The sequence below is a fragment of the Populus trichocarpa genome, chromosome 8 (genome assembly GCF_000002775.5).
Source record: "Populus trichocarpa isolate Nisqually-1 chromosome 8, P.trichocarpa_v4.1, whole genome shotgun sequence".
In the NCBI taxonomy this organism is placed as follows: Eukaryota; Viridiplantae; Streptophyta; class Magnoliopsida; order Malpighiales; family Salicaceae; genus Populus; species Populus trichocarpa.
Genome location: NC_037292.2, coordinates 8,512,799 through 8,525,558, shown reverse-complemented (window position 1 = coordinate 8,525,558; position 12,760 = coordinate 8,512,799). Strand labels below are relative to the sequence as shown.

Below are 12,760 nucleotides of genomic sequence, written 5' to 3'. Positions count from 1 at the left end.
CTCGAATTAAAATCTAATTCAAATAATATTTAATATATTAAAAATAATAATTTTATTCAAACTCGTTGGATATTAATTAAGGGTCTGTTTGGGATTGTGGTAGTGATAACGATTCAAAGTGCTTTTCATTTAGAAATATATCAAAATTAAAAAAAAATAACTTTTAAAAATTATTTTTATTATCAGCATATAAAAAATTATTTAAAATTAAAAAAATTAAAATTTTTAAGAATGTGGCGTTCGAAACCTAAAATATTTTTTACCCTGGTCAGCTTCGGATAGAATATAGATTTTGCCTTCTCCGACCCCAAACAGCAGGTTTCACACGCTTCAGCCTCTCCAGTCTGACTTTCCTTCTCTCTTCTCCAATCTCCCGACTTCCCTTCTCAGCCGCAAGGCATCAACTCCAGCAATCTCTCACAATGCCAACAAATTCTTTTTTCCCCTCTCTTCTGTGAATTGAATACTGGGATTTTCTTAAATTGTTTATCGTTTTTCTCTTTTCTACAGCAAAGTTTTACTTTTTAATTTGGTTATCTAGGCAGTCTTGAAGGATTTTTTTTCTTTTTTTTCAATCAGTTTTGGTAGTTTTATTTGTTGTAGTGAAGGCTATTTTTTTTATTTATTAACGTGGGTGTCCGAGCTAGTCTACGTGTACCTCAACTAATCACACGGGTCCTGAAGCTAGCGACTATATAAAACTTCAGTGATCATCATATTAGCAACCACAGGATTCGAATCTGAGATTACAGAGAAAACAATTTTTTAATTCCAAACTTTTATCACTGACCTACCTACTAAATGATTAAGGCTATTTCATTTTATAAGTTGTTGTTTCAGTTTTGAAGTTCACTGATCTGTGGGGAACATGTTTGAAATGGGATTGTGGAGTAATGCACACGTTCTGATCTAGGTCTGTTTCTGGGTTTTTTCTAGTTGTCATATATTTCAATTTCTAAGTTTATTTTTTAGCGTACTATTTTCAAACAAACACTCCAAATTGTTTTTCCTCTTGTCCTTTCTGTTTCCCCCTTTTCGTGGCTGTTTATATGACATTAAAGATTGTATGGTTGTGTTCGTTCTATTGCTACTTGTCTGCTGCGAAACATTGCTGTTCTTTTGAATTATTTATAGCAGCACGGTTGTTTCTTCACATGCGTGGTTAAGATAAGACTGGAATGACAATTCTACTTTAATTTAGATTTTATTTATTTATTTAGAGCTAGTTTGCATGTTATTGGGATGTTTATGAGTATGATAGCGTTGTTTTTCAAAGTATTTTTATTTTAGAATATTTTTAAATAATATTTTTTATTTTTTAAATTTATTTTTAACATCAAACAATTTGAAAACATTAAAAATAAATAAATAAATAAATTTTTTAAAACATAAGCTTTATATCTGTTGATATTGAAGCTAAATTTTCTTTTTGGATCGTGTATGGATGTTCAATTGAAACTAATGAAAACCTCTGAATGCCCCCAAACCATAAGGTTAGGTTTAGTTTATATCTTATGTTAAAAAATTATAATTAGATTTAAGTATAAATATTACAAGACCCGATTCATGGAATATAATATTTATCTTTTTTTAATATAATTTAATATACACATGCCCAGTGTTAACATTATACACGCATATATATTTCACAGTTTAACAATAAAAATACTCGTGTAGTGGAATCAATATAGAGTGTGAATGTCTAAATACTCGATTGGGTACGGAAGAAGTAAAAACTCGATCAATTATTCATTGTCATCCTCACATCAAACTATTTGACAATAAAATCAATTAAATATTTAGTAATGGGTTAACGGTGTGATACGTCCCTGTATTCTTTCTTTTGTATCCAAAATGTCCATGTACTATTTTTTTTATCTTAATAATATCCTTGTATGTTTATTTTTATTGTCATAGGATTATTCTATCCTTTATTATCACCAGCATCATCATATAATGAAATATAACTCTAAAAAATATAGTTTAACTGGTCAGATTTTAAATTTGCTTTTTAAAAATCACCAGTTCGAGTCTCACAAATCTCGTGATCATTAAAGGCTTATATAGTCGTTAATTTTAGGACCCGTGAAATTAGTCAATGTTCACACAACTGTCTCAAATACCCATATTAATTAAAATAATAATAATAATAATAATAATAATAAAATGTATCAGTTACTGTTACTCTCGATGTGATATCTATGGAACTTTTTAGTTAGATTTCTACGGAACTTTCATTCCATTTACCTGCTGAGATGTGACATCTCATTATGACATTAACTCAAAATGTTATCTTAACTGTATATTCTATTTCATCTCTTACCTAACGCATTAATATTTAATAAATTAACACGCACCCACCTACTTGACCTTACATTTAATTGTGGAAAATTAGATAAATTCATACACTCAAAATCACGTTATCATTTAATGACAGTTTTAAATAGTAATGAGTGGAAGATAAGATACTAGATAGTTAAAAAAAAATTGCAATTCTTTGTAAAGCAAACTTGCATATATATATATATATATAAAAGAATTGTTCGGAGGATTTAGGCAAACAAATGCAACAATTATTACTTGATTTAATTTAGTATTTAAAAGCAATAATAAAAATAATTTTAACTAAAAGTAAATATGAAAAGAGTAAGAGTTTAATTAGATGAAGTCTTGAATTGTAACATGCGGTAGCGCTATTCTTAGAAAAAAAATGTTACCCTTTTGTTTAAGGACGCTTCAAATATAATGCGTTTCTCTTTAAAAATATAATGATCTTGCCATATATATATATATATATATATATATACCTTACAAAAATACATGTTACTAATCATATTTAAAACAATTAAACATGATAAATTAATGATAACCGATTAATACCAAAAGAACATAAAATGGTTATAGTAATTAATTAAAATGGTTATATTAATTATTACTAATGGTTATCATTAAAGGTAAATTTATTTTAAATTAAAATTGTCACAAGAAATGCCATCAATGACGCAATTAAAAAAATATGCATAATTAAAAAAAAAATTGGTGACTAGAAGGTGCTCGGCAGTATGGTAACGGTTGCTTTTCAAATAATTTTTTGTGCCGAAATGCATGCTAATGATTTTTTTTTATTTTTTAAAAATTATTTTTGACATCGGCACATCAAAACGATCAAAAACATATAAACCATATTAAATTTTAATAAAAAAAATTAAATTTTTTAGGAATACGGTGTAACATATTTTTATAACTCAAAGCAGCTGGAACTAAAATTGTTTTTGAAGAATCAAGGAGATGGAGCACAACAAGGACTAAAGTGAAAATTTGAAAAACCAAACGACTAATTTGAAAACAAAATTCCAACGATACACCATATAAAATATGGAGGGAAACATTTGGCTGAATATTTTGGGAGCAAGTGAATGAGAAAATGCAACTTCTAATATTGGACCGCATGTCCCAACATATTATTATTTTCAAGTAGACAACACAGAGGAGACTGTATATATAGAAGGATAAAACAATGGAGATATCACATCCGCATGAGAGGCAGGGCAATCTATATTCCTGCTGTTGATGGTATTATTCTCTCTGATGAAGTCTTACTAACTTAAAATATGCTCCTTCAAAGTTTTTGATCCTCGTGTTTTGTAACAAGTACAATTTAATCCTTGAATTAGTTTTTCAACAAATTAAGTCCCTGCATGTCAGATCTTAAACTCTAGTTAAACAATTTAAATGGGTCTGTGGACAAGATAATAGCAGGGACATGTGATAGTATATATTGACCCATTTGTTAGTCCATTGTCGGATTATTTGAATTAAAATTACTATTAAGAACGTGATTTTAAATAAATGTATCCTCTTAAGAAATTATGAATTGATCAATAAATGAAATTTTTACACGGTAAACGCATAAATATCATAAAAAAACGTGTAAAAAAGAAGCAAAAAACAAAATATCCCATAATTTTTTTAAGTAAGTAGAACTATTAAATGATTTAATTAAAATAGCATTATAGTTATTTTTATAATATAATTTTAAAACATATAGAGTTGTTATTTTTTAGCAAAATAAGTAGTTTTATATGAAAAAATATCACTTCCCGTGTTTTTTTTTGAGACGGGAGCTTTATAAACATCTAGCCTGCTTTTATAAAAATCACCCCACCCTGAAGAGTTAAACAACTAATTTTTAAAATCATCAAGTATTTTTTAATATTCTTAATTGCTTTGCTTTAGCACATCAATAAAAACCATAAAAAAGGAGTTCAAATAGACTCTCCATCAAGCTATTTAAACTTTAGCTCATAATTGACTAGTATCTTGAAGCCTTGTATCCAAGAGTTTCTTTTTTCTATCAATTTGATTGGTAGAATAATTACATCATAAATCCTGCCCTGCCGTTTTTTATTTTTTTTTAATTTCATCATAATCCTTTTTAACTTTCAACAATTAATCATAATTTTGTAATTTCAACATTTCTCTCTCGTTTTTTTTTTTAAAAAAAATCAATCCGATTATCTCGGTTTTTTTGAGTGCACGTTCTGATAGCTGCATGTTGCTTGTTTTTATGTTCGCCATGTTCTTCCTGAGCGCCCGTTCAAATAATTACATAAAAAAAATTAAAATGACGTGCTTGTCTCCTCAGTTCGATTTGTGGGAGAGCTAAATCCAATGGAACTTTTGACTAGCTCAGAAAGTACACGTTGAAGTTACTATTTTCTTCACGTCCTCAAATGCACCAGCATTAGCACCAGCGCTCTTGTTTTTCCTCAGTCGTGAAATAGAAGTCAATCTTCTTTCTCCTGTCGGGCCATCGTCTAACACCTGAAAAGAATGGAAGTCTCGGGGGTTTACCAAAATATATTTAAATCACGACGGTTAATGCTTCTTCTCCGTCTATTCTCAGAACTCTGCCAGGCTCTTTAAATCAGCGTGCGTGCTCCATCGAGGAAAACCGGATGGCACGTGGGATTTGTTGGCGGGGGAATTCTCTTTATAAGGTTGTTAAAATACCGATACTTAACCATCTAGATGGTGGTCCAGTGATAAGAGCCTGGAACCAAGAGGTTTGTTCCCTCTGTGGTCTCAGGTTCGAGCCCTATAGTTGTTCATATGATGGTCACTGGAGGCTTACATGGTCGATAACTTCAAGTTAGCCCGGACACCCACATTAAACTAAAAAAAAAAAATACCGATACTTTAATTATTACGGAAATGTTTGCGATTTGGATTCTGGACATTTATTTTCATCGTCTCTACTCGAATCCAATGGCACAAATAGCAATACGATTATTAGGAAATTTCCAGTGCAATTAATATTATGTTTTTGTGCATCGTTTCAAGATTGCAAGTCATTGTTACAGAAATTAAAATATTAAGTATTTATTATAGTTAAATTTTCAGTAATTGAATACTGCAACTGGCATAGTAAATATTGAAATTTTATATTTCTATAGTTATTCATCAATCTCTTTCAGTTATGAATAACGTGTAGTAATTTTGTCTTATTTAAAGGATCGCGGTATTTATTATGCTAATGTTCAGAGCAGGAACGTTTCAGGACCGGTTCCTTGAAAAAAACTTTATTTAGCAAAGCAGTATAGGATAGGCGAGCTCATCGAAGTCCTTTTATTTTTTTTCACTTTCTTTTTTCCTGTTCTCAAATATAAAGCAGGCTTTGTTCAATTACGGCCATTTTAAAGACCAGTGAAAAATAGATTTGTTGGCTCGCATGCTATATTTTTTTTCAATGCAAAGATACCCAGGCAACAATAGTGTTTTAAAAAAAACTAAGAGAAATATGAGAGTCTGAACATTAACTTTGTGTAATATCATTTAATTTACTAATATGATAAAAAAAAAACAACAACAACAAATAAATTGAAAAAACAAAATTAATTTGAGTTAATCTATGAAACTCATTACTTGATATATGAAATTAGGATAACCTCGAAGAATTATGCAAGAAAAAAATTATAATGACTTGAAAAAAATTGAAATCAACCCATATTAGTATAATATTGGTGAGTTTTTAAAGATAAGAGGTCTAGTTTATAAAGATTTTCTAAGTGCCACAATACATGCTTTCATGGACCGGTAAAATGGGTTTATGCCTAAAAAAAGGCTTGGTCAGGCCATGACGAGATAGTAGCTTAAAACTACAATAACATAAGATCCAATTATGGGTTCATACTTAAATGTTTTCAAGTAATTCTACATAGTGTTTTTCTATATGAGAAATCACTACATCACTTATCGAACAGTTTGATCTTCTAGAATTATGATTCATACCGGAATGTTGTTATTTGAACCAATTTTATTATTTCTTCTAGATATTTATTTATTTATTGTTTGTTTAGAATTTTATGCTATTTCTCTCCATGTATAAGGATTTTGATTTTGATTTTCTAGCCTAGGCTAGTTTTTCTAGCATATAAAAAATATTGTAAACCTATTTAAGTGGCAAGCTTGATCGTTATATTAATTGAGAAATGAAATAAGACTTCAGAGTTAGTTGTGTTTAACCATAATTCAACCTATCCCATGTCTTTCCATGCTCGTTGTTGCATTATTGTGCTCCCGCCTATATCATAATCTTTTAAATTTATAATCCGAGTTCTAAGACTGAAATTATCCTAGAGAAAAGCAAACCATATAAAATCATGAAGCTAAAATTTCAATTAGCAAAATCTCAATGAACATGATATCAAGGGATGGGATGAGAAATAAAGTTTCAACAGAAACATAATCCAAAATAAAATAAATAACAATTAAAAAAATAAAGATCAAACTTAACATAAAAATTAAATAAAACATCGAGGGATGCAATTGAAAAATAAATACAATTAAAAAAATGATAAAAAAAATCAGCAATCAAAAAAATTGAGACCACATTTGACAAGTAAAAAAATCAATGGATGATGAAATCGAAAGCAAATTATAATTTTATGAATTATTTTAAATAAAAAAATAAAAAAATGATCAAATTTGAAAGAAAAATAAATTGATGTGTTGCGTTGAAAATTTATAGGGTCAGACGTGTAAAATGAAAAGAAAAAAAGGAAAAGAAAAGAAAATGTGGCTAACACCAAAACAAAGATCCTTTGCCACATGCGTTGCACAAGAATGATGGAGACGCCGTGAAGATTCAAACGCTGTCATGGAAGTCTTTAACCCCGAAATGACGCCACACATGTTGTATAGATAACACGAATAAAGCCACATTATCTCACGTGAATAACACATGCATTAATTTTTTGATATTAAATAATATTTTATATATGTTGAAATACCAAGTTGCCCCAATGCAACATAATAAAAAAAAAAAAAAAGATTGAAGGGACTAAAATACCGTTTAAGATAATTTGAATTAAATGGTAAGATAGCTATTTAAAAAAAAGTCAAAACAGCTCAGGCACACTAGCGAAATATTATTTTACTGTGAAGGTATTTTGGTAATTGTATTGTGAAAAAACAACAAAAATATCTGTCTACCCTCGCTACCCATGTCTTTTTTAAAAAAAAAAGAAAAGAAAAAAAATCATAATTTTACTGATACAATTCACGGCCACAATGAATCTAAAGTGTCAATAAATCTAGAGCTGCAATAAAAAAAAATACCACAGTAAGAGTCCTCCGCTTCTAGTTTATTTTAATTAATTTAATTTTTCATTTTCTTTTGCGATGATAATGATAAATGTGCATCATGGCTGAAAGATGCTGCTTCCACTAATATAGTTTAGTATAAGTGCTAATTGCGATTCTCTCTCTACTGAAAGTCAACGCCTTCTCTCTCCCACTCCCTTTTGTTATGCGTTTTGTCAATTAGTGCTCTCACAAGTTTTCATCTCCGCGTGTTCATTCATTGAACACATCGCCCCTCTTTATCTACTTGCTATCGTGCGCCTCCGTCGCCTCTGTGAGTTTCCACAAGGAGTGGCAGCCCGCACAATAATCACCATGAGCCCGGTCCTTTTTCTTTTTATTTATTTTGGAGCTTGGATGGTAAAAACAAGGCCGACATATTTATTTTTATTTTTATTTTTATAATTTAGTAGTTTATTTTAATAGTTTTAATTCTCTAATATCATTCTTCAGTATTCAAAGAGTATCTACAAAATCACCAAGCTAAGATATACAATCTCTCTATCTAGACCAGCTCTGAAATCAAGAAGTTTGATGTTGATAAATTAACTTTTATGCATATAAATACACACACAATATTAATCTTGATAATACCATGTGTCGGTATTAAAATTGTTTTCGGTAGATTATTCACGAGTCTTGGTTGATGGTTCTTCACGAGTAAAAAAAATAAATCAAAGTCGTTTCATTTATTATAAATTTATTTAACAATAAAACATAAATTCATAATTAATTGAACGTAACGATAAAAATAAATTTAATAAGTGAATAAATGGTTTGAACTTTGATCAATTTTTAGTTTATATGATATTTGTTATATATGATATGTCATGTCATGCTAAATTAAACATATCAAACCATTCAAATATTAAAGGTTATTATTGTTTTAAAAATAAAATAAACAACTTTTCATATCAACAGAACCAACATTATTTTCATGATTTTTAAATGAGGTTTAACTTTTCATATTAAAAACATTATTTTCATGATTTTCAAGTAAGGTTTAATACACCTTTAAATTGTTTTTATATGAATCACCTCCAACTCTCAAAATCCAAACAACTAATTTTTAAAATTTTAAAAAATATTTATTTGATGTTTTGTTTTAAATAAAACAATAAAAAATAAAAAAGTACAGGGTCAAGCATGCTCTTAACTCGTTAACTTTAGAGTTCATAAAATTAGTTGAGATACACACAAGTTGATTCAGACATCCACGTTAATAAAAATTTTTTTAACTATTATTATGCATTTATCAACTCAACCAGTAAATCATTGAGTCATAAATTAAAGTTACTAACTAATGTACTATGTTATATTAATTGCTACTAAAGAAAAAAAAATGCTATATGAATTTAATGGCAGAATCATTTCGAAGACAGACGTCAAAGAATCATAGCGCGAGCTCACCACAAAGAATATGAGATCAGAGGCACTTATAAAATGGCAGAACTGACACGAAGCTGATTTAAATAATGAATTAACGATGGCCTGGGTGGGGAGAAGTGGGGTGCGCAGGATAAAATGGAAGAGTGGACAAAATCTCAAACTTCTCTCGATCAGCCTGTCTACAATTCTTTTCATTTAAAAAAGAGAGTCAGCCACTTTTCATGGTCAGGGTCACTTATTCCCACAAAACCCACCTGCTTCTTTATTTCAATCTTTCTGAAAAATCTCTCCCCATCACACTGAGCAAAGAAAGCGTTTAATTGCTGTTTGCCTTTGTGTTTCTCTTATCTAATTAACAGTAACTATCATCAATCAGAAAAAGAAAACGAAAGGCAAGACAAGGCAGGCAGAAAATGGATGGTCTGCCCTCTGGATATCGCCCCAACGTTGGTGTCTGTCTCATCAACTCTGATAACCTGGTCTGCTCATCACCTCCTTTTGCTTTTCTTTCTTCTGATTTTATTACATTAGCTGATTACCTGTGCAGTTATCTTTTAATTAATTGATGGAATTTTAGTTCAATTTCTAGACAACCGATCGCTTTCCCCCCCTTTTTTCTTCGTTGAAGTTTGTTATAATATTCCTGCACTTCTTAAAATCATATTTAACGAGAAGACATGATAATACTCCTTGCAGGTTTTTGTGGCATCAAGATTAAATGTTCCAGGAGCATGGCAGATGCCTCAGGTAATGCCGCATTGGATTTGATCTTTCTGAAAAAGTAATTAATTCCTAACAAATGTGCTGAAATCGTTCAACTTCTTATTATTTCTGCTTGCTCGAGCTTATCATCTACTATTCTAGTGCAGAGAATAATAATTCTGTGATTCCAGTTCATCTCTAGTATTAAGTAATCTTAGTTTTTAATGCGATCACTGGGGTGATTTTTCGGACCGATCAAGATTTTGGCTTACATTCGGACTAGATTTCAATTATTCTCAATGCGACGAACTTCGCTGCCGGGCAAGTAGTGGACATCTGTTCCGCTTTTTTACTTACTTAGGCATTTTATACCAAATCCAGGCATTTGATAAATGCAATGAATAGAATTTGTGATGCTTTAGGATACCCCTATCCGCAGGAAGCTTCCTAGAGTTTTAGATAATGAGTAGTATTATACTTAAGTGGGTTCGCCTTGGGTTATTCATGGGATGCACTTAGACCAACCTTTGCAGATGTCTGATAAGAAATCTTATATCAGTTTTCTCTGAATTTACGTTAGTTCTTGTTCGACCATAGTTTCCACCCTTCAGCTAAGCTTATGTGTTTCATCTTTGTGATTTCCCATGGTAGGGGGGCATTGAAGATGGTGAGGAGCCTAAGTCTGCAGCCATCAGGGAACTGCTGGAAGAAACTGGGATAGTCTCTGCTGAAATTATTGCCGAGGTTGGGTATCAACTTTGCTAACCGAATGACTAGTATAAACAATCTCTCAAGTATATCCTCTGAGTAACTAGTTAATTTCATGTTAAATTTTATAATGACTGCAGTGAAAGTAAACAATCTCTCAAGTACTCTTATGAAAGCATCTTTTAAGATATAATCTTGAATTGATGGTCAATCCTTTTCTGTTTTGCTGGCTCTGTATTCACAGGTTCCAAATTGGTTGACTTATGACTTCCCCCCTGCCGTGAAAGCCAAAGTGAATCGTCTTTGGGGAGGTGAATGGCACGGACAGGCACAAAAGTGGTGAGCCTCCCTGTCTCTCTCTGATCGAGTACACGATCTGATAGTGAGAAAGAAGATAACATTTGGTTTAAATCGGAGAAATTAACTGTGCAGTATCTAATATGATTGCACTATTAGAATTTTCGTGAATAGCCACTAAAATGCTACAAAATTTCAGGACCTTTCATCTGTGACATTTTCATCTCAGTTTTCTGATCCTAAATCCAATCCCTTTCAGTATTATAAATCCTCACTTCTGTGTGCAGTATCTGAGTCCATTTTTAAATGAACTTGAACCACGATGTGCATTTCTTGTTATCCGATGGCTATAAAAATTCAGATTTAGAACAGGGAAAACAAAAGAGGGGACAAAGTTTAGCGTCAATTTCAAATTGACTTTTAAACATTTGTAATGACTGAGAATTTCATTTGATCTTGCGAATCTTATGCAGTGAGAAAACTCAGTTATTTCTTTCTTATGATTACATACGTTGTGTTGTTAAGCTAATTGCGATTAAATTTATTTGTGCATATGAAATAATGACGTATTGAAATAATTGGAGGGATATGGTATGGGATCAATGGAGAAGGATATACGTTGTGTACTATGCTGCTGCTTCTGCATATGATTTCAGGGTTTTTGGTTGACAGGTTTCTTATGAGATTAACAAAAGACGAGAGTGAGATCAACTTAGGAAGTGGTGAAGCAGATCCTGAATTTGCAGAGTGGAAATGGACAAGTCCTGAAGAAGTTATCGAACAGGTATGGTGCAGAAAAGAGCAAGGATTTATAACATTATATTATGTACATTTGAATCCTCGTTCCTTACTGAGATAAGCGAGCGATTTGTTCACAGGCAGTGGACTACAAGAGGCCAACTTATGAAGAAGTCATGAGGACATTTAGGCCTTACTTGAATGAAAATGGAATAGCTGCTAAATGTAAATCTTCGAAGTGGTAAATGGTGTGCGTGTGCTTTTGTAGATCTCTCTCCATGAAATCTAGACTCTGTAGGACTTTGTTCTTTGTAAATGGATGTGGCAGTTGAGAGTTTCAAAATTAGATGGTTGCTTAACTGTAATAAAACTCCTTGTTCAATCAATTCTCTCGAGTTTGTGTAAGTAGCTTGCCTACTGAAGAATTGACGTGCATAAGCTTTCTAAATGGCAAAACAACCTAAAATCAGAAGAAAAATAGTAGTTGTGGTTGTAATGTCGGTACGGTAAGTATTGCATAGGCAATGTGCATGGCTTCATATGCTTAAAAAATAATAGCTTAAGTGTGTCTTTGGTGATGAGATTTAAAATGTTTTTTTCCTGGTGTTTTTCATTTAAAAAGTATTGAATTGATTTATTTTTAAATTTATTTTTTTATGATTCTGTATCAAAATCAATTAAACTCACTTAAAAGAGTATCAATTTTATTTTTTTGATAAAAAGTACTTAAAAAAAGTATCTGAATGGCAATGACAAACGTTACCCAACTCTGGTGAATCATGCTCGGAACAAAGCAAAATAAAGTTTTGTTTCTGTTATCATGTTACTTGTGGGCCTAAAGGAAAAAAAAATTAAAATCAATTTGCAAGTTTTTTAACCTGTGCTCCAATGCAGGTTTTTTTTAAAAGCTTTTCTAGTAACTTATCTTGGGCACAGGAAAAAAAGACGATTACCATATTTTATGAACACAAATCGCAGCTAATAAAATTACGAGAAGTATGGAATTCACAGATCAAAATAACACTAATCTATTGCGGATGTTCTTCTTATTTTTTTTTTAAGAATATTAAGAGTGCATAGACTTTATTTACAGTATTATTGGACATAGTCAAATAAATCAATTTTAAAATCTTTTCGATCCAACTTTTTATTTAATTTAAAATTTTAATTAAATAACATAGGAGTTAGCTAGATTTAAATAAATTGATTTCATGGATCCAAATGTAATCTAGATAACTCATAAAAACAATGCTTAACTTTTAAAAATCTTCAAGATAACAAC

General features: G+C 30.8%; 1 protein-coding gene across 1 annotated transcript; it reads left to right on the top strand.

Annotated features, from left to right (window-relative positions):
* Nucleotides 1-9,136: 9,136 nt before the first annotated feature.
* LOC7488402 (nudix hydrolase 25) lies at nt 9,137-11,883 on the top strand. Its single transcript, XM_002312406.4, has 6 exons — nt 9,137-9,512; nt 9,730-9,780; nt 10,387-10,479; nt 10,688-10,782; nt 11,413-11,524; nt 11,619-11,883. The coding sequence occupies exons 1-6, from the start codon at nt 9,447-9,449 to the stop codon at nt 11,721-11,723; spliced, it is 522 nt and encodes a 173-aa protein (XP_002312442.1). The 5' UTR covers nt 9,137-9,446; the 3' UTR covers nt 11,724-11,883.
* Nucleotides 11,884-12,760: the final 877 nt, after the last annotated feature.

Coding starts and splice junctions, on each gene's coding strand:
- LOC7488402 (XM_002312406.4), top strand. CDS start 9,447: ATGGATGGTCTGCCCTCTGGATATCGCCCCAACGTTGGTGTCTGTCTC. Junction 9,781..10,386: donor GAGCATGGCAGATGCCTCAG/GTAATGCCGCAT, acceptor TTCCCATGGTAG/GGGGGCATTGAAGATGGTGA. Junction 10,480..10,687: donor CTGCTGAAATTATTGCCGAG/GTTGGGTATCAA, acceptor CTGTATTCACAG/GTTCCAAATTGGTTGACTTA.